The sequence below is a fragment of the Miniopterus natalensis genome, chromosome 17 (genome assembly GCF_054644295.1).
Source record: "Miniopterus natalensis isolate mMinNat1 chromosome 17, mMinNat1.hap1, whole genome shotgun sequence".
Taxonomy (NCBI): Eukaryota; Metazoa; Chordata; class Mammalia; order Chiroptera; family Miniopteridae; genus Miniopterus; species Miniopterus natalensis.
The window spans coordinates 13,710,536-13,737,210 of NC_142097.1; the positions used below are offsets into that span (position 1 = coordinate 13,710,536).

The 26,675-nt window shown below is 34.8% G+C and overlaps 1 protein-coding gene and 1 pseudogene across 1 annotated transcript in view; one reads left to right on the plus strand and one right to left on the minus strand.

Annotated features, from left to right (window-relative positions):
• Positions 1-509: 509 nt before the first annotated feature.
• The window catches only part of PAFAH1B1 (platelet activating factor acetylhydrolase 1b regulatory subunit 1), a 60,209-nt gene continuing 34,043 nt past the window's right edge, over positions 510-26,675 (minus strand). The window contains exons 3-11 of the mRNA XM_016211151.2: positions 19,144-19,228; positions 18,827-18,901; positions 17,614-17,820; positions 9,968-10,136; positions 7,905-8,007; positions 6,959-7,187; positions 5,121-5,222; positions 2,718-2,874; positions 510-1,815 (exon numbers count right to left, since the gene is read on the minus strand). Coding sequence (XP_016066637.1) covers positions 1,742-1,815; positions 2,718-2,874; positions 5,121-5,222; positions 6,959-7,187; positions 7,905-8,007; positions 9,968-10,136; positions 17,614-17,820; positions 18,827-18,901; positions 19,144-19,228 — 1,201 coding nt within the window. The 3' untranslated portion in view covers positions 510-1,741. The remainder of the gene's footprint in view (positions 1,816-2,717; positions 2,875-5,120; positions 5,223-6,958; positions 7,188-7,904; positions 8,008-9,967; positions 10,137-17,613; positions 17,821-18,826; positions 18,902-19,143; positions 19,229-26,675) is intronic.
• LOC148091218 (small ubiquitin-related modifier 1 pseudogene) lies at positions 25,192-26,266 on the plus strand (annotated as a pseudogene).

Sequence of the window (26,675 nt, forward strand, 5' to 3'; positions counted from 1 at the left end):
AAACAAAAAGACACAAGCAAGACATAAAGCTGCTTCTAGTAAATATACGGCCTATTCTCTGTGTATCTACAGGACGTTAACTCTAACCCTTTGTCTTTTTCAGAAACCAAATTTCCATTAAATACTAAAAGGAACATTTTAAAAATCACCTATTACACGAATAAAACGAAATTCAGAATAAATTTCTTTGTTAAACGGTTTTGTTATTTCATTGTTCTGTTAACTTTCCATATAACATTCTTTAAAAAAACTGTTGGTTAGCTAAGCAGTGGAATTTTTATTAATAATCTGCAATGGAATATTGGTTCCAAAGTCATAGACAGAAATTCTCTTAAATTTACTTGTAGTAACTTTGGATCACAATGTATCAGGGATATGTGAAATGCTGAACAGCCAAATTGGGGGTGGAGGCAGATAATGGAGGTGATTTTCCTTTAAATGGGAAAAATTCCCACAGACTCTGACCTAGTTTTCAGAAGCGTTAAGATCAAAAAGGGTTTATTCTAAAGCATGGTATTCCACAGCAAGCTTTATTCTATTTGTACATTTTAGCACTTCTTCAAAAACCCAGGACCCAAGGACACAGAGGTTGTATGTGTGTGATATACATATACAGACTTATCCACTTAATAGATAGGTCCATATACTTATAAACATTTATATATAAACAAAAGGTGAAAACACAGTACATTTTATGCACGCTCCATTAAACCCTGTCATTTTAACTTGTAAGTTAAACACAGTTCAAATTGGTCAGATTCCTGTTGAAAAACAAACTGCTGTATTTCTCCTACTCCCTTAAAATGAGCATACATTAAGCTTTTCAATATTTCTGTCATTATGTAACGCACATTGCACATCTCTAAAAAAACATCAAAAACAAATAGTGATTTGTATCATGACACACTCAATGGGAAGATTAAATTCTATTTGGAAGTCACATCACTATACAGTCTAGGAGTATGGAGAATACAACTAGAAGTGTGTCTAGTGTGGAGAATGTAAGCTTACAGTATTACAGTGTTTTAACCTGCTTACAGAGCATTAAGACCCAAATGAAATAAATTATTTGCTATTAGCTGTTGAGATTTTTCTTGAGATTTACAGTCATTTTCTTACATAAATATACCACTAGCCTTTGCTTGATAGGCTGCCAAAACAAATGTATTCTATTGATTTGGCAAATGTGTCATGACAAAAATTCCAATGTGTAATCCTCAATAATTACATAGATGGTTCAGAAGATTTTGAATTGTAGCCTTATCTAACATCCTTAAAGAAGATTTATTAAGCACACTTAAGTGATGTTACATAGATACACATTTCAGAAAAGAACCCTAATAACCACCACTTTCCCCCAGATGAGGCCATTAAGTCAGGCACCAACAGACAGCAGAAAGAAAAACAGGAATTAATAATCCAACCAAAATGACACTGTCAATTATTCAGTTTAGTGCCCTAGTTCAATTTATTCAATTTCTGCCTTCTTAGGCCTGGTGTGACCAATGCCAGCCCAGGTTTTTAAACCCTATGGTACTTCTAGACAACGTATGTAAATTTACAGTATACAATTTGGATTCACCATGCATGAATACTTTGTGTGTAACATTTAATAAGCTCAATCTACATCCAGAATAATTTACATGAAAGGACAATATTTATTTAACAGAGCTCAATAGGGTAACCATGGTATCATCAGAGTGCATCCAGAGGAAAAACAGGAGGAGGGGCCAAATGAGAATCAACGGCACTCCCACACCTTTACTGTTTGATCTACACTGCCAGTAACCACATATGGTGCCGTCTTATGGAAATCTGAAAGAAAAAGAAAAAGCTTTTTAAAATCGGGTTGAGCCAGATACAATTTTTAATAAGCCACAAAACAAGCAAGTCCAAGGGCCAGGAATACCTTTTTTCCTTCTATACACACGCACACGTCCACCTCTAGAAGGTATCAACTAGGTTAGGGAAACTAAGACTTAATAATTAAATCCTGTATTAACACCTAAAAAAAAAAAACCTACCTCCACTAACCACCATCCCAAATGAGGCTGAATAAACACTCAAATCTCACAAGGATAACCTCCATGTATCCATTTACTGAACATCTACGATGTTCCAAGCTAAATATTAATGGTTTATATTCAATGTGTGTTAAATTCTTGTAACCATCCTATGAGGTGATTAGCTCTTTTCTGCTGAGGCTTTACCTACACCATTAGATCCATCATTCTCAAATACCAAAATATAGACTAGTATATTTCACTCTATTCACTAGCTTCAATTCTAGATTCAGGTCCCGATGATAGTAAAGGTGCTTATTAAACTTAAATAGAATTACATGACAGCATGTTCCTGCCAGAGGAAAAAAGTTGAGTAAGATTTCCTTTGAGAAACTTAAAACTAGTAGTGGAGAAAAATTACCCACACGAGTCATCAGTAAGCACCCTCTTCACAATTCTAGTTTCCTAAACCAAAGTTGTGCAACGGAGAAAGTAATTTTTTTATTATAAGGCTGACAATGGTAAGACAGAGTTAAGGAAATGAGAATTCAAAACAAATGATAGGAATTCTCAAAGTTTTTACTCTGTCTTCTCTATTCTGCCTTAAAAGCCATGGTCATTTCTTACCTGGAAAAGTCCACATGGTTACATAAAACTTGTTACATCTGGCACTCCAAAATCTAACTGCTCAAAAACCTCATAACTCATACATACCCAAGGAGGTAACAAAGTGTTCATGCGCATTGAGGGTCTTCATGCATCGCTTGTTCTTATAATCCCACACACGTAGAGTCTTGTCATCAGCACAACTCAAAATAAACTTCCCCCCAGAATGGAACAGAACTCCACGTACCCAGTTATCATGACCCACCTTAAAAACAAAAAGGCATCTGACTTAGTAAAGGGATAATTTATTTAAATGGCATCTATGAAAATACTAAGTCGTAACTCAAAGCCCACTGAAACTATATGCACCAAAAAAAAAAAAAAAAGACAAACAGAAAAAAGAAGTCTTAGGGAATTCTTCTAGGCTAAAAAAGACAAACAGAAAAAAGAAGTCTAGGGAATTCTTCTAGATTAAAAAAAACTGGAAACTAACAAGTAAATGCAATCAGTGATGCTTGACTGACTCCCAGATAGAGGCAAAATAAAATACAGAACACTACTAGAATAATTAGAGAAATTATGTAGCATATTAATGTTAAATTTCTTGAGTGTGATAATTTATTGTGGTTAATGGTAGACTACCCTTTTAGTCTTAGGAAATACATGTTGTCATGACTACAAGTCACGCAACTCAAATTGTTCAAAAAGCAACGCACATAAACACACACAGAAAAATGTTAACTACTGGTGACTTTAGGTGAAGGATATACAGGTATTCACTGCATATCTATTCAACCCATCCACCTAATGCCATCCCAACATTTCCATTTCTTGCAATTTAGCCTAAGAAATAATTAAGAACATGCCCAGAGACTTAAGTTAACAAAGATGTTCATCAAAGCACTGCATATAATCAATGTAGAGTGTATCTAATGACATGAGCAAGTGCCTATGTACAGTATAACATTTTTATTTAAAAATCTCCACCAAATTCATCTACATAGTAATGTAAGAAAAAGGTTTAGAACCACACAGTACAAGAAGGGAAGCCATCACTTGTGGTTATTTAAATATAAACTAACTAAATACAATGAACAATTCAGTTCTTAAGTCTCACTAGCCACATGTCAAGAGCTCATTACTCATTAGCTGCATGTGGCTAGTAGCTACAATACTGGATAGTGCAGATTAAAAAAAAAAACAAAAAACAAGACAACCAAGGTGACATACTCTTTGCCTTGGTTTACTCTGCTTTTGCCCTTATTTACAAAACTATTCTATTATAGTGACCTATAAAAGCCACCAATCACTAGAGGTAGAAACCTCAACAAAAGTCAAATCACATTTCGTGTGGCTACACCAAAATAAAGCAGAAAAAAGGTACAACCCACTCCCGCCCCAACTGAAAAATAGGAGCCAGAAACTTCCAGTGAAATTAATGGTACCTATGTTGTTACAGAAGAGGAGAGAGCACATGCCTTCTAATTTTAAATGTGGACCATCTTTTCTAACAGCAATATATCTGAACTTGGCTGAGAATATTACTAGAGGAGAGTTTAATTTTCTAATCAATTCTTGATGATACTTCCATGTGTCTATCATATTCTACAGAAAGATAATCACTTCAAAGTATAGTTAGCACCTTAGGAATCTTTAAAACTAACATTGATACCAAATTACAAAAACTGCTACTTGATTACTCTCCACAGATCCCCTTGTAAATCTCTTAGGCAAACAAGAGTGTCCACAATCCTGCACTATCATTTATATATCCTCATATTGAAATCTAGGTGATTCTAAAATGAAATACGCACTTCCAAGTCATAAAGCTAGTGCCATTAATTTCAAAATAGTAAAATAAACCAAATAAACTGGAGCATGTAAAAAAAATAGGTAATAGCTAAAGGATTCATATTAAAATGAAATATAGTGAAACTGAGAAGCAAAGAGCTTCAAAAATAAATGAGTCTATACAAATTTCCCCTCCACAGGAGATAGTATACCATTTTTAAAGATATGGTGAGCTAGGATCGCCTTCTGAGCACTGACTGGCTTTATAGATCCTTTATATAACATGACACTGATTAGGAATAACTTTCATGTCGCTGAAACAATGGAATAACAAAAGTTTTAAACATCTTTATAAAGATTTTAAAGCCTGGAAGAATTCAGATTAAGTAAATATCACAAGGCATCTAACCCAAGAAGGTATAAACACAGTAAAGATACAGAAGAATCAGTGAGAGCCCTGGCGAAGTAGCTTAGTTGGTTAGAGCACTGTCCCGATGCATCAAGGTTGTGGGTTCAATCCCTGGTCAGGGCACATACAAGAACAAACCAATGAATACATAAATAAGTGGAACAATAAACCTATGTCTCTCTCTTTCTAAAAATCAATAAAACTTAAAAAATAAATAAATAAATAAATAAATAAATAAATAAATAAATAAATAAATAAATAAATAAATAAATAAATAAAAACAAAGTAGTAGAGCGACTATTCAAACTTACAAGAGTCATAAGGCACATGCCAGTACTGACGTCCCACATCTTAATAGTCTTGTCTCTGGATCCAGATAGCAAGAATGGCCCAGGCTTGCCACTTTTTTTAGTCTATAGAAAACATAAAAATTAATTTTCCCATGCAAAAAGTTATGAAAGAACTTTAAATGACTTCTATTAATGATCTGTATTTCCAATTTTATAAAAATGCATTTTTTGGACAAATGAAAATTCTATTTAAGACATACAACTTGAAGTTTCGAAATATGTATACACTATAAAATGATCACCAAAATCAAGCTAATTAACAGAGCCATCACCTCACATAAGCTCTCCCCCTTTTGGTGATAAGAACTACCTCCTCAGCAATTTCCTAGTATGCCATACATTATATCTCCAGGACTGATGCATCTTGTTTTACCGTATCAAAATGCGCAAGTCTTGCCCTGGCCAGTATTAACTCGGTTGGAGCATCATTCTGTGTAGCGAAAGGCTGCCAGTTCGATCCCAGGTCGGGCCAAGTATAGGAGGCAACCGATCGATGTTTCTCTCATCATACATTGATATCGCCCCCCCCCCCCCCCCCCGAAATCAGTACAACATATCCTCAGGTGAGGACTAAAACAAAACAAAACAAAAAATAGCACACATCTTTTAATCTACATAGGCTACACAGGAAGCACCCAGATAATATAAAAATAGAAAATCTCCATTTTTGGGTTAAGATTCAGTTTTGGCCCTGGCTGGGTAGCTCAGCTGGTTAGAGAGCCATCCCGATATGCCAAGGCTGCAGATTCAATCCGTCAGGTCACATACAAGAACCAACCAATGATGCATAAATAAGTGGAAAAACAAATCAATGTTTCTCTTTTTCTCTCCCCCTCTTCTTTCTCAAATCAGTAAAAAATTAAAAAAAAAAAAAAATTTAAAAAGGATTCAGTTTCTACAATACCAAGATGAGAAACTTACTGCTCAAGACTACTGTCATCAAGGATTTAAAAACTGTATAATTCAGCATTTAGATCTAAGGTCCAGTTCTAACTGGACTTTATGACATATGGTATGTAATCACCACCAGAGGGCAGTAAAAAAAATTTGAAAATGAAACCAGCCAGCCAAAATAGAGATTATAATAGAAACTTCATTTAGAAAAATAATGGGGGAGGGGATTCTCCTCCTTCACTTGTTAAAATGTAATTTTAAAAAATCTGTAATAGTGCCCTGGCTGGTGTGGCTCAGTTGGTTGAGCATCGTCCTGTGCATGAAAAGGGTTGCCAGTTCGATTCTTGGTCAGGGCACATACCCAGGTTGCACGCAGTAGGGGTGCGTTTGGAGGGCAACTGAACAATGTTTCTCTCTCTCTGAAAAAAAAATTCCACAACAGAACAGTGTAATCAAGGGTATCAGAAATGTCTATATGAAATATTCTTCATTTAAAACAAATCTTTAAATATTAAATTGCATTCCACCAAAAATCATTATATAAATAAAATGATTATGTCCATTAAAAAAAGCATTTTTTCTAAAAGACAATTTTAACCTCGCCCATAAGTTTTATTTTGTTGGTATACTCTTAAAACAATGGTATTTCTGATAAATCTGAATAACCACTTTCACCCTTTAGAACCCCCATCACACAACACAGGTCAGCTGACAGCAATAATAATCACTGGTTTAAAAATATAAACACATCTGCAAGTTGAAAAGAGTAAAGAATTTTGAGATTCAGAATTCTGGAATACAGATTTCTAAATGCACTAATGGCTCTGAAATTGAGCATCAGAGAATTATCTAAGGTTCTGAGATATCAGCAATAAAATCATGAAATGACACATAAATCACAGTACCTCAGATCCTGTTGCTTCAGAGATGGAAGAGTATGAGCTTTCTGGAGCCCAGGAAATGCATTCTACCACATGCTCATGTTCTCGAAGCTCAGCCTTGCATTCCTTCGTTGCTACGACCCATACACGCACAGTCTGGTCATTGGAACAGCTGGCTATCAGAGTGCCATCCTGATTTGGCCTCACCATACGTACCCACTCTCTGTGTCCTGTGAATGTCTTCACACAGTAGCTGTCAAAATAAGCAATAATTTACATTGTGAGTGGCAATCCATTGGGACCCTTACCAGAAGCAATACAAAACTTGCTATGTGTACTGGAATGAAGAAAATGGCACCAAGTTAGTGAAATTGTATGCAAGTCAACAGAATAAATGTACATTCCTGGTTAATAAAAGATGGGGACAGGCTAGAAAGTCAAACATCAGTTAAAATAAGCTGATGGGAGTATCATTAAGGAGCTAACCAAATCAACAAAATCTAGAAAGTAAAATATATAAAGAAAATCTTTTCAAAATTAAACACACACAATAAACCTAACAAAAATATTTCTAGCCATGTTGGGGAAAAGGCATGCTCTACTAGAATCTGGGTAAAACCGGTAGGTTAAGGTTCTAGTTTAACAATCGTGTAATTCTAAGCACAACCAAATTAAACCTAATAGGGGCATACCTGCACAAATGTTATTTACATTTTATTTCAACCCACAGAGAGATAACCTAAAAGAAGACCACACAGAAAATAAGCCATTACATAGAAAATGGCTCCCAAGGACATAGATTTTCTTATATAATTTCTCTGTTCTTTTTTGGGATCCATTTAGATATAAAAACTTAGTTTTAAAGTATATAACACATTTATCATAGTGATCATTATGAGTAAAAGCCAAAATTACTGGAACAAATTTTGTTTAATATCTCTTCAGCAGATATTCAACTAAATCTACTTACCCAGTTTGCACTTCCCACATTTTTATAGTTTTATCTCTTGAAGCAGACACTATATGATCTCCATTAGGCATGATGGCTACTGAAGAAACATTGTGGTCATGGCCTAAAACACATAACACAGCAACATATTAAGTAATATACCACCAAGAACAATTAAATCTCAGTTTACCATGAGATTTCACCATGGGATTTTAAATAACAGCAACTTTAAATACACTGGGCTTTATATAAATTTGATTAAAAACTTGGATTTACATAAAAAAGGAACTAGTAACAATAAAATATTCTACAATGAAATAAGTAGCAAATTCAATTTATGATTAAATTTCAACCTGTAAAACTGTTTTAAAACCATAAGACATCAGTATTATCAGCATCTGAATGTGCAGGGGTGGGCAAAAATACGTTTATAGCTGTGAATATCGGAAACAGAGTTTAATTATTATATTATTTGTGTTATGTCTTATTATTTCATATCCTTACTTATGATTTTATCTTTTAGGTCATGATGGCTGGTAATTTAACCTACTTTTTGCCCACGCTTGTATTAATACACTAAATATTTATATGTGAACACTAGAAAAACACAAATATTTCCATTGTTTATATTCTAAGATATAAAACAAATAAAATCTACAAAGCTAAAAAGACTAAATAAGAAAAATGGGGATATGGTTCTACATTTAAAACAGTGGTTGAAAATTATCTTTATTTGTCAATATTCGTGGCAGTGAAAAATGAACTATTCCATATACATTACTCACTATCCTAAATCAGCTATCCCTGAAAGAAGAATCCCCAGAGAGTCCTCAGATTTTACAAAAAGATTCAACAGAATTCCTCTACTAGGTAAGCTTCTCCAATGCATTTAATTCAAGAAGAAAAAACACTCTTCAAATTACACCTTACATAGATTACTCATGTGCTAACATCACTGAATAATCTATTTAGAAAAAATACTTATTACTAACACAGTATGTGTTCCTTATATGAAATCCAAACATTCAAATTTCATCATGTTTAAAGAAACAAATACTCTTATTTACTGAGCATCTTCTATGTGCCAGGTACTAAACCAAGATAATCAAGTACAGGCAACCCGTTTTATTGTGCTTTGATATATCGTGATTCACAGATATTGTTTTCATCAACATCAAGGCAAGACCCTCCACCAGCAAAAAAAATTACGACTCAATGAAAGCTCAGATGATGATCGGCATTTTTTAGCAATAACATTTTTTAAATTAAGGTATATACGCTGTTTTTTAAAAAAATACATAATACTAGTGTATACTTGACAGACTACAATGTAGCATAAACACAACTTTTACATGCCCTTGGAAACCAAAATATTTGTGACTCGCTGTACTATGGTATTTGCTTTACTGTGGTGGTCTGGAATTGAACCCGCAGTGTCTCCAAGGTATGCTTGCATGTGATCTCACTTTATCCTCACAACAAGGCTACGGCTTAGGTATTATTACCTCTATCTTGCAGATGAAAAGGTTAAAATTTCCCAATGCTATAAGTAAACAAGTAGGAATTTGAACCCAGATATCTGATCCCAAAGCTCTTTCCACAAAGCCAAACTGCCTCAGAGAATAGTCTCCATGACAAAACCTGGGACAACAATCTAACAACAAGACTGTAGTATATGTGGAATTTTAAAAAGTGAGCAAGGGAATCTGGATTCCAGCTTTTACTATACCCACTCTAACTTCAGTTTCTCAACTGAGAAAAGTGGAAAAAACCCCAAACAAACCCAGTAACTTCATTTTCTCAAAAACAGAGAGAGATCCCAGCAGTTTTACTTATCCAAAAATATTTGCGAAACAATTTTCATAGTTAGTAAACCACTGAGATACTTAAAGCGTCATAACAAAAACAACTCTCAACTACTGTGGCTTATCCATGGACTATCTACATCATATGATCCTCCACCAACACAGACAATTAAGAATTGAATGAAGGGAACCTGCACACTGTTAGAAAACAATCAATATTCTTCCCTCTGGAATGCCACATTAGAAATCAATATCAAAATACCATTCTCTACCCCTTACCGTGCATGGTTCTGATGCATTCAAAGCCCTGAAAATCCCATAGTTTAATGGTCATATCTGCAGAACAGGAAGCCAGAAGCTTGCCACTGTGGTCAAATGAAATATCCTGTACAGAGTCTGTATGCCCCTTAAGAGTTCGTTCAAAATCTCCAGTCTCATAATCCCACACCTGTCACATGAACAGAAAATTGGTTAATATCAACCCATCACTTTCTTGTTTCACATTTGCACTCAGCAGGCCAGTATGACACTTTACTAATTAACTGAGAAGTAACAAAGGGTAACTGTCCTAGAAATTAGCACATCTTCACATATAAATTGGTCTTTCCTCTAATAGAGAAAATTGATGGTGCAATTATTAAAATGGACCTCCATTACCATATTATCTACCATATACCTAATTATGCTAGTGATTAAGTACATGAAGCCACAAGACAAAGTCCCTTCCCAATCTGACAACAAGCAACAGATATGTAAATAAGTAAATTTCAGTACAAAAAAGAGTTTCAGGGGGCTATGACAGGCATTTATACATAGAATGAAAGGAATGATAAAGGAGTACTCAATTTTACTAGACAAGAAGAGCTCAGATATCTAAGAGGCCAAGAAAAGACTTCACATGATATAACTGTCCATGAATAGCAGATTAACAAAAGAATGTCATTTTGATGTAAAAAAGTCAGTCACATATTTTAAAGATAACTTTTCTAAGATAACAGAAATAATGAGCTATCAAGAATAAATGTTAGAAACAGATCTCAAGATCATACTAAATTTTCATTCTGGTGGCCAAATGCAAGTCTGAAGTTCCATCTTTCACTAATACCAATTACACTGCTCTAAAATCAAATGATTAATTCCATTCTTCCCATAATAAGTTCAAATTTATCTGTGATAGGGTGTATATCAACCAATTTAGAGAAACTTAGAAACTGCATTTTGGAAACTTGGAAACAATCTAAATATCCAACATTGGGGAATGGCTAAGATATAAAATTTGCAACTGTAATGAATTTATGACATGCATACAATGTTATGTAAAAAAAACAAAACAAAATTACACGTGATCATAACTACATAAAAAAAGAACCCAAGAGGGACAGCATGGATGGAACTGGAGAGTATTACACCAAGAGAAATAAGCCAGTCAGAAAAAGATAAGCACCACATGATCTCACTCATATGTGGAATATAATGAACAAAATAAACTGATGAACAAAATAGATCCAAAGACACAGAAGCATGGGACCTCAGAGGGAAGGCAGGGGTGGGGAGAGATTAATCAAAGAACTTATATGATTATATGCATAACCTATAGACACAGACACTGGTATGGGGAAGGCCTGAGGGTGGGATGGATGTGGAGTGGAGGGGATCAATAGAAAAAAAAGGGGGGACATCTGTAATATTTTCAACAATAAAGATAAATAAAAAACAAAACAAAAAAACTAAGCCTGGCTGGGCGTGGCTCAGCGGTTGAGCATCAACCTAGGAACCAGAAGATCAGGGTTTGATTCCCGGTCAGGGCACATGCCCAGGTTGTGGGCTAAGCAGCCGATCAATGACTCTCTCATCATTGATGTTTCTATCTCTCTCTCCCCCCCTCCTTTCCTCTCTCTGAAATCAATAAAGATATGTTTAAAAACAAAAAAACTAAGAAAAATAAACTATCTTCTAAAAATATTTCACAGAAAACTTCTGCACCCTTCCCAATATAAACAATTTTTTCCATTTAAATGTTTAAGTACTTCTACATGGAAGTGATACTGTGTTTAATTTTGTGTAATTTTGTCAGACTTATCCTTAAGTATTTTATGGTTTCTTGATGCTACTATGGGGGGGGGGGGGGCATCGATGTGAGAGAGATACAGTAACTGGTTGCCTCCGACACATGCCCCAACTGGAGCTGGGGATCAAGCCTGCAACCAAGGTATGTGTCCTTGGCCAGAATCAAACCCGGGACCCTTCAGTCTGTGGGCCGACTCTAACCACTGAGCCAAACCGACTAGGGCATAAGTGGTATTTTTAATTTTCAATTTTCGATTATTCATTGCTAGTTTATAGAAATACAATTACACTTTGTGTATTGACCTTGTATCCTGTGATTCTGTTAAATCCAGTCATAGTTCTAGTAGCTTTTTTGTACGTTCTTTGGGATTTTCTACATAGATCATGCCTACAAATTAAGACAGTTTCATTTCTTCCTTTCAAATCTGTATGTCTTTTATCTTTTCTTCGTTACTGCACTGGCTAGGCACTCCAGTACAAAGGAATATAAGTGGTTGAGAATGGACATCCTGCCTGGCCTTGGTTCCTGATCTCAGGGGAAAGCATTCAGTTTTCCACCATTAAGTATTATGTTCACTGCGGGTTTTTCAGATACCTTTACCTTTTATCAGATTAAGGAAGCTCCCCTTTCCTAGCTTGTTCAGTTTCTCTCATGAATGGATACCGGGATTTTGTCAAATGCTTTTTCCGAACCTATTTTTTTTTAAAATATGTTTTTATTGATTTCCGAGAGAGGAAGGGAGAGGGAGAGATAGAAACATGAGAAATATGGATCAGTAGCCTCCTGTATGCCCCCTACTGGGGATCAAGCCCAAAACCTGGTCATATGCCCTGACCGGGAATAGAACTGGCAACCTCCTAGTGCATAGGACAGGGCTTAACCAACTGAGCCACCTGGCCAGGCAATTTTGTTATTGACATATCACATTGATTTATTTTCAAATGTGGAAACAATCTTGCATTCTGGGATTAAACCCTACTTGGTTATATTCATTATCCTTTTAATGAACTGCTGGACTTAATTTGCTTGTAATATGTTAGAAGATTTTTGCATCTGTGTTCAAAAAATGGTACTGTATTTGGTCTATAGTTTTTTGATAATATCTTTGTCTTATTTTGTTATCTAAGTGTTTAATTCTGACACCAAGTGTTCAGATGAATACTTCACATACTGAAAATAAGGTATGAGCTTGAAGTTCACTTCAGTGTCAGTTAATTTTCTTTCCACGTATTCATTAAATAATATAAAAACATTTTCTCTAAAATAAATATAACCAGAAAATATAACCAGAAAATGAACTGGTTTTCTTCATAAATGATGAGGAAACAGCGCATTTTAGTTAGTCTGTAAATGTCAAGAATTAATAAGAATTAAGTTTACTTTTCTTTATATTTACCTTTTGGATGATTATAAAAGTAATAAATACTCATGATAAAAAAAACTATGATGTACTGACATAAAGGAAATAAAAACTATCAATTTATCCTACCAATGGCATTTTTTCCCCCCATTTTTTCTGTGCCCTTTGAGTATAGGTAACTGTGTATACTTCATTATCCCATTTTCCCCTTTGCTTTTTATGATATGAATTTTTTCATGCTGTTAAAAACAGCATTCTTGCCCTGGCCAGGTAGCTCAGTTGGTTAGAGCATCGTCCCAATATGGCACGGTTGTGGGTTCAGTCTCCAGACAGGGCACATACAAGCAGCAACCAATGAATAAATAAGTGGAACAACAAATCGATGTTTTTTTCTCTCTCTAAAACAAAAAAAATAGCATTGTTAAAAAAAAACAACAAAAAACTTAGCATTCTTTTAAAAAAAGAATTCCTATTGTTGGCTAAAATTTTTTATTCTAGAAAACATGTAAAGTGAAAATTTGAATATTGAAAAATATCTGTCCTCATTTTGCAATACTTAGGTCACACAATGATGGGGAAAAAGAAAATTTGGGTCAAAAAGTATAAACTTCTTAAGCCCTTCATATATTCTGCTAAATTGTCCTCCCAATAGATTGTATCAAAGTAATGAGAATGCCTGTTTCATCAAATTCTTATCACCACTGGGGATTCTCATTTAAACCAGTAAAATATCTTGACAGATTTAATATATATTATAATTTTAATTTGCATTTCTTCTATTGCAGTGAGGGCATTGGTTAGCCATTTTTCTTCTATGAATTATCTGTTCATGTCCTACAAGTTCATGTTTTTTATTGAGATGTTTCTGTTTTTTATATTTGTTTGAACTGTTTATATATTAAAGCTGGCAATCCTTAATTTGCTTTATTAGTTTAATGTATTTTTCAGTTTTGTTTGCTGTTCATTTTTTAAAATATTTAAGAATGAGTTCTAAATGACAACCAGAAATATTTCAAAAGTATAAATGATGCAATTAAAAATACTGTCATGAAGCCCTGGCTGTGTGGCTCAGTTGGTTGGAGCATTGTCCTATGCGCCAAAAAAAAGGTTGTAGGTTCAGTTCCTCATCAGGGTGTGTATGGGAGGCTACCAATTCATGTTTCTCTCTTATACTGATGTTTCTCTCTCTCTCCCCCACTCTCTCTAAAATCAATAAACATACCCTCCGGTGAAAATTAAAATAATTATTTGATTTGAAACGAAAATACTGTCATGAACTATTCCAAGTATCTACCTTCTATCAGTTTTCCTAAATTATTATAGTTCATATGTTGATGATATAAATGAATGGTTCTAAAAGGAAATTCCTGACGTTAATAACTAATACAAACCTGCTGTATTTACCAGATGCACAAGAGAAATTATTTAATATAATAAAAAATGTTATGACAACTGTAACATTAGCTGCAGTTTTTTGAGCCCTTACCATCTATTTAAATTTGCCAGGCACTATACTGTTACATATTATTTCATTTTAAGAAAAATAATTTTATGACATATTTTTAATCCCCCTTCCCATCAAATGAGAGAACTGAGCCTTAAACATAATCATTTTGCCCACCATAGTCACAAAATTACAAAAACTCTGTGTTTTCCTTTGAGTTTTTTGGAAAGTAGTTCTATCACAACCATCACACTTAGATATCACCTAACAACACAACTGAAGAAAAATAATATAGAAGGGAAGCAAAACTTTTTTTTCATTCTACAAATTATCAAAGGAAGTAATTTATGAGAAAAAAAGCTTTATGCATAAACAGAACAACGTTACTTACGATAGATGACTAAAAGTAACTTAAAATCCAAAGGAAGATTTGTTAATGGTGCTGAAACCCTGTGGACACTAAGCACTATCCTTTAGTATCTGGCCAGCACTGTGGCAACAGTTTCCCTGTATTAACTCATTTAATCCTCCCAGAAGCTTCAGACAGGCATTACCTTCATTTCACAGATGAGGAAAGGGAAGTTTAATCCTTGGGAAAGCCCTGAAATAGGTATTATCTTCATTTTACAAATGCGGAAAGGGAAGCATAAAAAGTTAATTTGCCCCTGATCACATTAATTATTAAATGGCTGGGTCAGTACCTGAACTCAGAACCTGTGTTCTCGACCATTAACTACCCTATAATGCCTCCACATACATATAAGACAATCTGTTTTAAATCATTAAGAATCATGATTCATTAGAAACAAACAAGTTTAATCAAAAAAGGAAACAAAACTAAACACAAATGCTTTTTATTCATGCAACAACCATGTGTGCACATTAAATAAAGACTAAGTGGAAGTGGCCCTGGCTGTTTTGGCTCAGTGGTTAATGTGGGCCCATGGACTGAAGAGTCCTGGGTTTGATTCCGGCTAAGGGCACGTACCTCAGTGGCAGACTCAACCCCCCCAGCCCCCGTAGGCGTGAGAGCAGGTGGCAACCAATCAATGTCTCTCTCTTGCATCGATGTTTCTCCCCCCACACACACTTCCTCTCTCTCTCTGAAAAGCAACGGAAAAAAAATATCCTCAGGTGAGAATTAAAAAAAAAAAAGACTAAATGGAAGGGAAATTGAGTAGTTGCTGAGATACGTAGTATGAATACAGATAAAAACTTTAAAACTTTTATTTGTAATGTTTTTTTCATGGGGTAAATGTGTGTTGGTTCTCCATTTATAATCAGAGCATAGAAAACTTATTCGCAATTATAAAACAGATATAAGTAATATAAACCCTGGCAACCTAAAAACAATAGGAATGCCTTGGTCGGTTTGGCTCAGTGGTTCGAGTGTCGGCCTGTGGACCAAAGGGTCTTTCGTGGGTTCCACCCCCAGTCAAGGGCACATATCTCGGTTCCAGCCCCCCCCCCCCCCGCTCTCTACCCCCCTTCCACTCAATGGAAAAAATATTCTCAGGTGAGGATTAAAAAATAAATAAAAATAATAGGACTTAAAACAAAATTATCTGACAAGTGGAGGGAAATGAATAAGTATGTACCATTTGTAATATTTTAAAGTTGACTCCACAGATATATTTTAAGATGGCACATTTACAGTTTTATTTATGCTTCTCAACCACCACTACAAAACCAATGGTTAAGATTGGGTTTTCAACCTACTCAAAAATGTCTACCTTTACCCCCATGCCTCATGACAGGAATGTAGTTTTTTAGTATACAAGACTATCATAAAATCAATAATTTAAATACATGTCTACATACATCTGAAAAATAGCAATATATTAAGGTATCTGGTATGTGATCATCTCAGCCTACAGAAGTACATGATGCACATATGAATTTAAGACTCTTCCAATGACACTGCAGCCCGCCCCATGGATCACCAGCCTCCAGGATAGATGGAAGCCACTGATTTACAAACTAAAGAAACCACATAAGGAAAACAAAACAATGTATAATATGAAGAATAAGTCACATTATGTGTTTCCTGCATTGTTAGAGATATATACAATCTTAAAAATCTATTCACATTTTCCTAAACCTCTACAAATGAAACTTAAACTGAAATAAGCCTTAGAACAGAGAAACCTACCTAAACCTTTTAACTGTATTTTACTTGTCTTTCTGTAGGTGGTTTATACTACTGTCACTGTCTGGATCAAAGGGAATTACAAAAAGGTTTTTTCTGATTAGAAGATAAAACAGCCCAGCCAGTGTGGCTCAGCAGCTGAGCATCAACCTATGATCAGGAGATCGAGCTTCAATTCCTGGTCAGGGCACATGCCCAGGTTGCGGGAACGATCCCCAGTGGGGGTGTACAGGAGGCAGCCGATCAATGACTCTCTCTCATCACTGATGTTTCTCTCCCTCTCTCTCTTCCTCTCTCTGAAGTCAATAAAAATATGTTTCAAAAAAATTAAAATGTATGATTACTGTGAAACAAAAATGAAAGAAATAATTAACTTATAAAGTGATAAGCCCCTACAGTCCTACACCCCTGGAGAGAACTACTGTTTTAGTTTGGAATCAAAGCCAATATTAAATACATCAAGGAGAGTCCAATTTAAATAAATCCTCTATTGAATTCTTTTCCAGAATATATTCATCTGCTGAATTACTAGTGTGGTAATCCTGTATTTTCATCTACTACCTCTGCTTAAAAGGCACACACGTATATCTTCATTCTCCAAGAACAAAAATTATTCAAGTACTAGGTGACCTATTGTGCAACACTACATTAGCAGCACCCAATTCTCTCAAATTCATCAGTGAACTTATATGGCAGTTTGACTACCAGGAGCTACAATTTTATTCTACGGATTTTATTCTAATTCTATCTTTTAAGGTTTAGAACCAATCACACAGTTTCAAAGTCTCCTTTCCCTCTTTTTAGGTCCTCATTTTCAGGACCTTTTTCTTTCTTTCACCCAATTAAATTTAAATCTACATTTAACAGTTATCCTATTGCACATCTTTCATTTTGAAAAAAATACCTTAATTGTAGCATCCTCTGAAGCAGAGACCATAACACTGAACACAGGGTGGAAAATGACTCGAGTGACCGGACTCCTATGACCACTCAATGCATATTTTTCTGGTGGACGGGGAATCCATTCTTTTGGATCTCGTTTCTGACCAAGAGGTCCGCCCGACGTAAATTCTTCTTTTGCTTCATTTAATTTTGATTCTAACTCCATAACCTTGAAAAATAAACACAGAGTTACATACACAAACTCCAATTTTATTTGATATTTAAAAAACTGCTTTTATTTTGCATCTATATATGCAGAATACTTTTTTCATTAATTTACAAAGCATTTATCATTTATTAAAAATTATCTACCATCAAAATTTTAGTGGTATGACAAAATTAAAAATTGAGAAAAATTCAGTACAATTTTGTCTTAACTCTTAATTCAAAGAAAAATTTCAATTTATATCTACTATTTAGAGGAAGAGCAATGCACCTGTGTTGGTCCCTCTAAGTCTGCTACTCTTAATAAACTCTTTCCAAACCAAGTTTACATGCCAATAATATTTATGATAAAAAGCCAACATTTATTTAACACCTATGTTAGGTACTTTTCTAAGAGCATTTTATGCATTAAATCATGTTATAACAATGTTATTTATTTATTCTAGCTTTGCCTACTAAAAGTATAAATTTTAGGACCAGAATATTATTTATTGCCTTCACTTTACACATAAAAATAACTTGTCTAAGTGCACATTTTAGTGCTCTTTTCCCAGCATCACATTAACTCCATGCATTCTTCCCATCTAAACAAGGGAACAAATAAGTTCTTTAGTATTAATTCCCTGAAGTCAGGTTTATGTAGATTCAACCCGGCCAGTACTCATGTCTGCATGAGTTAGCATGCATCAGCAATATCTGTCTGGGTAAAAACATTTTTCAATTCACAGAAATGTATTCTTATTTGCCTTTTCAAGATTAAATATAATTATTAATTAATACAGAATAATAATTTGTTATTAAGAGTCTGCTACTCTTAACAAACTCTTCCCAAACCAAGTTTACATGTCAGTAATAATATTTATAATAAAAAGCCAACATTTATTTAACATCTATGTTAGGTACTTTTCTAAGAGCATTTTATACATTAATTTATGTTTCTTAATGTTTTCGGAAAGTTTATTTAAGAACACTCCAAATACAACTAACTTTAAAGAAAAAACTTAGGTTACCTTCTTTTGTAATCTAATAACAGATGTCCATTTTTTTTCCAAAAGACCAGCATATTTCTTATCTAATTCTTCATTCTAGAGAACAAAAATGAGAACCTTTTAAAAAACGGCTCAACTACAATAGTTCAAGCCATACAGACCATTTATCCCTGAATCAAATTAAATATTATTAAAACCTTATTATACTAAAAAAAGGGTGAAAACCAAGTTTAATGCCAAGTAAATAACAAATGATCAGATCTATGAATAACTGAGGTGACTGTTTACTGCTGCTACTTCAGTAAAATCCACTTATAATTGTAAAAAGTCAAACATACCATATCTAATTCAGCTTCTTTTTTAAAAACTGAATATGCCTCTTCATAGCCATTTGAACGAAGATAATCTGCTATAGCTCGATTTCTGAAAGAAAACAAATTCAAATGACTCCCAAAAAATTTCATTTCTACTTTGAAGAAATGTTTTATTTAAAATCTCATGACAGTATTCCCTTCCAAAAAAATACAAGAATTTCACAAAAAAAGGGACACCCCCCCAAACCTCTAAAACATTTACTTCACTTCTAGCTTTAAGTTTCTAACATATTGCTTATCTTACAAGCTGTGGGCACTCTATATAAGTCAAGATATGGCTGGTATAAATAGGTATCAATTTGTAACAATAATCATCAATTTTGTTCATGTTTACATTTAACTTTCCCTTACACCACTTGTTATAACAGACACTCAAGGACTAGCAACTGCAATACAGTTTTACAGAAAGGCTTGTTCTGATAAGATTACAATTAGTACTCATTTTAATATCAGAGATATCTTTAAACCATTAGAAATGGGTGAAAAAAGAGCATAAGCTATAAACTTAGTATACATCACAGACTAAGACATTCATTTAGAATGAGAAATTGAAGCTGAATTAGCAGATGCCTTTTGATGCCCTCCTTACATTCTTTCAAAAAGAAAATCAGCTTCCTCCCTCCCCTTCTAAGGCAACCTATTCCTCTCTCAATTTTTTGAGCCTTAAGTCCACTGTGATACAAATAGTTGTTTGCTTGTGATTTCCTTTAAAGCAATCTAAATTAACTTAAAAGCTAATATATATAAAAGGTTGTACAAATTTTACACATATAAGTACATAATAAAGTGTCCTTTCCACCACCGACCCCCAATATTCCATCCTGAGGCAATCACTTTACCAATGTTGTGTGTTTTCTTTCAGAGATAATCTACCTATTAACGCACATCCCTGCATAGTCTTCTAGAGATAATCAATACTTGTTTTTAAAACAAACTGCAGTACATTACACATCTTACAATGTCACATAAATTCTCTTAATCTTAGAAATCATTCTGTTTTTAATCCTCACCTGAGAATATGTTTTTATTGATTTTAAGGAGAGAGGAAGGGAGAGAGAGAGAGAGACAAACAAATGTGAGAAACATAGATCAGTTACTTCTCATATGCAACCCATGGGAGAAAACCAAAACAGCAACCTGGGTATGTGCCCTGACTGGAATCGAACCCTCAACCCTTCAGTATGGGACAATGCTCCAACAAACTGAACCACACTGGCCAGAGCAGCAATCATTCCTTATCAGATGTAAATTTGCCTTCTTCTATATTGTACTCCACTACGGAAACATGCTTTTTCTACTACAAATAATGCTGCTATGACTCCCCTTGTATAAATGTAAATGCCACTGCCCACCTAATGCATAAGGAAATAAAAACACTCTAGTAGTAGTATAGACTTGCTGAGATCCAGTTTTAAGTCAATGTGTTAAAAACAAACAAAAAATAGTGAAGAAAGATAATAGAAAAGTATCTTCCTTTATGTTCCAGGTAATTATTAGCATAACAAAAACTAAAGCACAATAGTGGAAGACAAGGTCAGCACATCACCTTCTTGGTAAGGGAGTTGAGGAAATGTAAAGTCTTACTATTACTGGGAGTCTGTGTCTATGTGCTGGTCATATCACAGCTTGTACCTTCTGGCCTACTCTACTAATGATAACTTGATTCATTAATATCTTCTTCACACAGAACTGAAATCTTCTTAATTCCTACCAAGTAGTTCTACTTGGGCCTTCCAAAACAATACAAAATAGAAATGCAATGGTTTTCTCAAAATACTCCATCAAATACTGTGTTGTCAAAACCTGTATTACAAACCTTCAACAAAAATAAATTTCCCTGTGGTTAAAATATCCTAAATAAAAAGGGAAACAAGCGACATCTATTTCTTAGCTTTATTTTCCTCTTTTTATCTAAAAAACCAACAGCAAGCAAATAAAGGGCAAAATGTCAAGGGTAAACAAATCTTATATAGTACTTGTAAATATTTAATGTTCCTACCTAGCCTCACTCCTACTTCAGGGTCAATCAAGTTCTAATGCCTGACACTTTGCCTGAGCACACTGCACACAGTTTACAACTCTGAAGCTCATATAACAATAACATGTAAATGCTACATATGCACAAATTATAACGATTATAATCTTAATGGACTTAAAGATAAATGGTGATACTTTTCCTTGTAAAAATATTAAAAGGAGAAAAATGCAAAATCACCATTCCATTTTCCTCATTAAAAAAAAAAAAAAAATCCTGCCCTGGCTGGGTGGTTCAGTTGGTTGGACCATCATCCTATACACTTAAAGGTTGAGGGTTCAATCCCCAGTCGGCGTTTGTGGAAGGCAACCAATCAGTGTTTCTCTCTTACATCGATGTTTTTATCTCTCCTTTTCTCTCTTTCTAAAAATCAATAAAAACATATCCTCAGGTGAGGATTAAAAAAAAAAAAAATTCCAACACTTTCAGTTTGCAACTGCTAACCTCTTTCAGCATAGTCCTCTCATACCATGTTCTTTGCTGATATGTTCACATTACCATGCATGTACATACACAGCTTTTTAAAAAACTGTTATTTGTTTTAGAGAGAAAGGGAGAGAGAGAAATATCAATCTGAGAAACATCAATTCGCTACTCCTGTAAGCACCCTGACCAGGGATCAAACTAGCAAACTTTTGGTGCACAGGACAACGCTCAACCGAGTCGCAGCAGCCAGGGAAGCACACACAGTTTTTAATCAAGTAATCCAATCTGCTAATTTCATTCAAAATGTTGTGAAAATCTTTCCTTGTCAGTAAATATTCATTTATGACATCATAACTATACTCAAACAATGTTGCATTATATAAATGTCCCAAATTTTATTTACGAAACCATCTATTGCTAGACATTCAGGCTATTTCTAATTGTTTACCAGTTTAAACAATGTTGCAAATAAATATCCATATAAATAAAGCCTTTTTTCACATCTTCACATTTGAGTCAAAAAATGCTACAGACTAAATGTTTATGCCTCCCTCTCCGAAATCTTATGTTGAAACCTAATCCCCAAGGTGATGGTATCTGGAGGTGGGGCCTTTGGGAGGTGATTAGGTCATGAGAGCAGCTCTTACAAATGAGACTATAATCCAAGAACTGAACCTCACCAGACACTGAATCTACCAGTGTCTTGATCTTGAACTTCCTAGCCTCTAAAACTATCAGAAATAAATCTTTCTGGTTTATAAGCCACCCAGTTTATGGTATTCTGTTGCAGTCTCAGCAGACTAAGACAAAAATTATATACATTTTGGGACATTTTAATAGTTATTGTCAAGCTGCTCCCCAGAGTTGTACCAATTTATACTCTTACCAGTAGTTATAATTGTCATCCCTTTACCATCATTGCTTTTCAAACATTTACTGACTAAAAACAGTTGCTACCCTTTGATTTTGTTTATATAATTTTTATTAACATGGACTGTTTCATTTAAGACTTCTGCAATACAGTAGGTCCTCAACTAACATCATTTCATTATAACATTGATGAGATTCCGTAGGAACTTAACTCATTTATATAATTAGCCTATGATAAAATTAATTTCTTCAGTTCCAGAACCTATCAACAATGCTAAGTGAGGACTTACTGTATTTCCAAATTCTGTGGCTTAATTCAACATCTATATTTTTATTACTTTATTTTATTTTGAATATATCTTTATTGATTTCAGAGAGGAAGGGAGAGGGAGAGAGTGAGATAGAAACATCAATGATGAGAGAGTCACTGATCATGCCCTGACATGGAGCCCTGGCTGGTGTGGCTCAGTTGGTTGGAGCATCATCCTGTACACTGAAAGATTTTGGGTTCAATTCCCAGTCAGGGTGCTTATGGGAGGCAACCAATCAATGTTTCTGCCCTCCCCTACCTCCTCCCTCTCTCCCCTTCCTCTCTCTCCAAAATCAATAAAAACATATCCTCTGGTGAGGATTTAAAATAAGGATATGCCCGGCTGGGCGTGGCTCAGCAGTTGAGCGTCGACCTAGGATCCAGGCAATTGGGGTTCGATTCCCAGTCAGGGTATATGCCCAGGTTGCGGGCTCAATCCCCAGTTGGGGGCATGTAGGAGGCAGTCGATCAATGACTCTCTCATCATTGATGTTTCCATCTCTCTCTCCCTCTCCTTTCCTCTCTCTGAAATCAATAAAGATATAGTTTTTAAAAAATAAATAAATAAATAAAAATAAAATAAAGGACATGGAAACCATAAAAAAGAGCCAGCCAGAAATAAAGGATATATGGACTGAAATGAAGAGTAAATTATAGGGAATTAGCAGTAGAGTAGATGAAGCAAAGAACAAGTTGGCAATTTGGAATATAAGAAAGCAGAAAACACTGAATCAGAACAGGAAAAAAAATTTTTTAAATGAGAACAGTGTAAGGAGCCTCTGGGCCAACTTCAAACGTACCAACATTCACATCATGGGAATGCTGGAATGACAAGAGAGAGCAAGAAATTGAAAACCTATTTGAAAAAATGATGAAAAACTTCCCTAATCTGAAGAAGGAAATAGACATACAAGTCCAGGAAGCACAGAGAGTCCCCAACAAGATGAACCCAAGAGGTCCACACCAAGACACATCACAATTAAAATGCCAAAGTTAAAGACAAAGAGATAATCTTAAAAGCAGCAAGAGAAAAGCAATTAGTTACCTACAAGGAAGCTCTCATAAGACTGTCAGCTGATTTCTCAACAGAAACTTTGTAGGCCAGAAGGGATTGGCACAAAATAGTCAAAGTGATGAAAAGCAAGAACCTATAACCGAGATTACTCTACCCAGCAAGACTATCATTTAGAATCAAAGGGCAGATAAAGAGCTTCCCAGACAAGAAAAAGCTAAAGGAGTTTGTCACCACCAAACCAATCTTACAAGAAATGTTAAAGGGTCTTTAAAAAGAAAAAGATATATATATATATAAAACATATGAATAATAAGCCCTGGCTGGTGTGGCTCAGTTGGTTGGAGTGTCATCTCATATACCCAAAGGCTGGAGGTTCAATTCCCAGTCATGGTACATACCTAGGTTGTGGTCCAATCCCCAGTTGGAGCATGTATGGAAGGCAACCGTTTGATGTTCTCTCTCACATCGATGTTCCTTTCTCACTTGCTCACTCTCTCCCCCTTCCCCTCTCTCTAAAAATCAACAAGCATATCCTCGGGTAAGAATTAAAAAAATAATAATAATATGGCAATAGATACATATTTACCAACAACAATTACTTAAAACAAGACCCTTACATAGGCAAGATGTAAATTGGGCCTTAAAGAAAAAAGAAAAAGTAGGCATTATAGGCAGGAGACAGGGGGAGAAAAGGAATGAGAACAAAACATGACAGAGATTTCAATGTGTATTTGATCAAATTCTTCAACATTCTTGATTTTAAAACAATTCCTTAACAATAGAAAGGTCTTCATTAACATTAAAAAAGATGAAGAGAGACTGCCTCATTAATAATTTAAAAAGAAATCTCTCAAACCTTCAACTAAATATAAGTCAATGGTAAAACACTAGAAATATTTGCACTGTCAAGAACAAGACAAGGATGCCTATAATCACTATTATTTATTTTAAATTGTTCAAAAAGCAATAAATACATCTAAATAATATCTATAAATATTGAAAATGAGATTAAGATGAAAGAAATGGCTGGAAAGACAGGACAAAAATATATTATTAAGAAAAAGCAAGGCAAGAAAAAGCAGTTTAATGAAAGTGGTATTTTTAAAAGACATATTTTGTCAGGAGCATATAAGCAGATTAGATGGGATAGTAACTAAATAAAGGAAGTCAAGCCCTAAAGAACAGAAGTGAAGATCCCTTAAAACAGATATTATCATAGGAGGAGACACAGTGGAGTCCCTCCAGACTCCGTGTTGTGCTATGGAGAAGAGAGTCAGATTTGTAAACCCTGGAGCTAGACTCTGCCTAATTGAGGCCACTGCTGTGCAAAGAACCTGGGTGAAGCCACCATCAACCATGTCTGACCAGGAGGCAAAACATTCAACTGAGGACTTGGGGGATAAGGAAGGAAAGAGAATACATTAAACTCAAGTCATTGGACAGTATAGCCGTGAGATTCATTTCAAAGAGAAAATGACAACACATCTCAAGAAACTCAAAAGAATCATACAAAGACAGGGAGTTCCAATGAATTCACTCAAGTTTCTCTTTGAAGGAGAATTGCTGATAATCATACTCCAAAAGAACTGGGAATGGAGGAAGATGTGATTGAAGTTTATCAGAAACAAACAGGGAGAGCATCCTTCAACAGTTTAGATATTCTTTTTTTTTTAATTTTCCTTCAATCTTTTTTTTAAAAAAATAATTGTATTTTATTTACTTATTTATTTTAATCTTCACCCGAGGATATATTTCTTTCACCACTTTTCAGAGAGTGGAAGGGAGAGAGACAGAGAAACACTGACGTGAGAAAAGACACATCAACTGGCTGCCTCCTGGATGCACCCTGGACCGGGGCCAGGGATCAAGCCTGCAACCGAGGCACTGCTGGAATCGAACCTGGGACCCTTCATTCCGTGTGCTGATGTTCTAACCACTGAGCAAAACTGGCTAGGGCCCTCAATTCTTTTTTATTTTTAAAAATAGTTCTTTTGTAATGTTATGTTCAAATTGGGATTGAAAACTGACCTCCCCAATCTCTCTAAAATATCTGGTAATTTGAATTCTAGTGCCCATTTTTCATTATTGTTTGTTTTCATTGTGCTGATTTTGGTGATCAAACCTCAGCCTCCTTCATATTGCCCTCTCCTTTTGAAATATTACATGTGTGCACAGGGAGACCATCTTTTTCAGGACTGTACATTTTCAGGCTTATAATAAATAAGGTCAACAAATTAAGTGTGTATAATGACTTTCTAATTGGCCCAGAAGTTATAGCATGTGATTATTTCACTCCTGGACTATGACTTTCAGTGGGAGATGGAAGTTTTCAGAGAATTAAACTGTGGAAAAATGACCTTCCCTCAACTTGAAGCCACTTTTAAAATTTGAAGGTCTGGACCAAAAGAAGAGGAATATCAAGTTGGAGTGAAGATGACAGATAAGGTGAGAGTAAAGATTAACTCCAAAGATGGCTTCACTGAAGAGAAAGCATTTTAAGAGAAAAGAAAAATCTTGTCAGAAAATCCCAGAAAAGTTCTAACTTTAATTAGCAGTTAATAAAATTATTCCTGTAGAAGTATGTACAACAAAACACCACTCTTTTTCATTATTTGTACTTTTTGGCCTAGGATATGGATTTTAAATGGACATTGTCTGTACCAGTTTCATTAAAATAAAATACTTGTTAAAAAACAAAAAACAAGAACAGGTCGTATCATAATAAGCATTTCCAGGATTACCTGGCTAAATATAGGTTCTATATGTTGATGGAGCACAGTTTTTACCCTGTATTGAACAGCAAGACAGTCAATCATCTATAATACTGCTAATAATGGATT